The following is a 1,787-nucleotide window of genomic DNA, read 5'->3' as shown; positions in this document are numbered from 1 at the left end:
TAATGGATTTATTTATGGCCATTTGGAGCATTAAAAAACAAAACAAACATTCTCAGCCCCAGCACAATCAGACCTACAACGAAATGACATGGTATGCGGGCCCATGCATTCACCACTGCATATTGATTAAGCATGAGGAAAAGAACGTAGGTAAGAAGGTGAGGCAGATTACTTGCTTCGGAATGAAGTCGCTGCCAGGTAAGTTCAAGTTGAGCTGCGCGTTGGACTCGTGTGAATCATGGACGACGCACGAAGAACCTCCTGGATCGTCGCTTCGAGTAATGGCAGCCTGGAAAGGGGATATTGCTCCAACATCAGTCAAGTCCCTAAACATTATGTGAGACTATGGATGGTTCGCTGGGCAGAAAGGTGACTTACCGACTCTTGTGCTGGATGAGGGCAAAGTCGCGCGGAAAACCTCCGTCGATCCTGCTGTGGACGCGGCGCTGCACTTCGGGAAAACTGGCCATGTGAGGGTAGAGGATGATCCAGCGCAGGGTGTTGGCCGTGTTGTCAAAGCCCGCCCGGCGAACAAGTCGAGAGATCCTCATCAGATCAGCTCTGCCGGGCGGAGTACATTGGCCTTCTGTTCCATATTCACTGCTAATACATAGCCTATTGTCATCCGAAAGTGTTAAAGGAAAATAAGATAATAGACACGGAATATATTAATCAATATCTGGTATACGATATAAAAAGGTCTTTGTTGTTAACTGCAACATGTTCTGTGATTTGAAGTGCCTTTCTATGTTTTATTTATCGAACTACGCTTATATATAAATAAGCAGAAATACAACACGAAAACTCACCAGAAGTACTCAGCCAATTTCGCTCTTTCGCTATGGCTATCAAATATTCATCGTGACGTCACGCGGGTTGGCCCGGGCGAGGGTGGCTCTGTGAGAACATCTATCGTGTCATGAGGGAAGCAGGGCACGGTTCAGTAACGTATGCGTTTACGTAAGATTAGCAATACATATATCATATACATGCGTATAAACACTATCTATTAGTATGGAAACACACACACACAACATACATCGAGTGCCGTCAATAAAATAGTGTATGTTACCAGATGGTAACATTCCACTCTCGTGAATTTATGTGACGGTTTTTAACCAAAGAAAAGAAGAAGAAGAAGGAGAATGAAAAAAAGAAAAGTCGTATACAACATAATAACCGTCCGTTACCTTCAACCAAGTCAATATGCGTTTCTTGATCTTCTTCATGATGCCTGTCAGTAATTTTTCCTTCACGAATTGGGCAGCAGTTTCACTCAGCCAAGGGATGAACAAATCAAACCAAGCCTTTGAAGGACGCGTCGTATGGACCTTAAGATGGTGATGGGTTCGAGCACCTCCTTGTGTGGAGGTGCGAAGATCGTAGCGCTTGTCTGTGTAATGAGGATGACAATGAAAACAACTACAATTGAATGATGTGACCCCCCCCGATGAGAATGATAATAACAACTATAACGGCGATGGATGAGATCACTTAGCGATGCGACATACTTGCGACCATTGCAGATGAGTTCAAGACGGCAACATGAGGCGGACTCCGGTCGGTGACAGGCGTTCCTGCGTAGGATTTGAAAGTCCGTGACCAGCGCTCGGCCTCCACCCAAGATGCTCTCCTCAGGTAGGTCTTTCCCATCCCGAGATCGCGAAGGTTGCGCAGCGGAACCTCCGAGCGTTCTGCACATCGCTTGCCGTTGGCTCATTATGACACACTGCGGAATGCATGTTCTGGAAGCTGTCGTACTACTGATGCAGTACGACGTTGTGTGG

At 46.1% G+C, this 1,787-nt stretch overlaps 1 protein-coding gene across 1 annotated transcript; it reads right to left on the bottom strand.

Moving 5' to 3' along the window:
• Window positions 1-204: 204 nt before the first annotated feature.
• Window positions 205-1,653, bottom strand: LOC119570207. The gene is made up of 4 exons (XM_037918045.1): window positions 1,512-1,653; window positions 1,198-1,393; window positions 379-615; window positions 205-289 (listed from the first exon to the last, which is right to left on the bottom strand). Exons 1-4 carry the CDS (start codon window positions 1,651-1,653, stop codon window positions 205-207), a joined length of 660 nt encoding a protein of 219 aa, XP_037773973.1.
• Between the last annotated feature and the right edge of the window lie 134 nt (window positions 1,654-1,787).

The sequence above is a fragment of the Penaeus monodon genome, unplaced genomic scaffold (genome assembly GCF_015228065.2).
Source record: "Penaeus monodon isolate SGIC_2016 unplaced genomic scaffold, NSTDA_Pmon_1 PmonScaffold_2310, whole genome shotgun sequence".
Taxonomy (NCBI): domain Eukaryota; kingdom Metazoa; phylum Arthropoda; class Malacostraca; order Decapoda; family Penaeidae; genus Penaeus; species Penaeus monodon.
The sequence above is the reverse complement of the archived record's forward strand: the minus strand, read 5'-3'. Positions and strand labels throughout refer to the sequence as shown.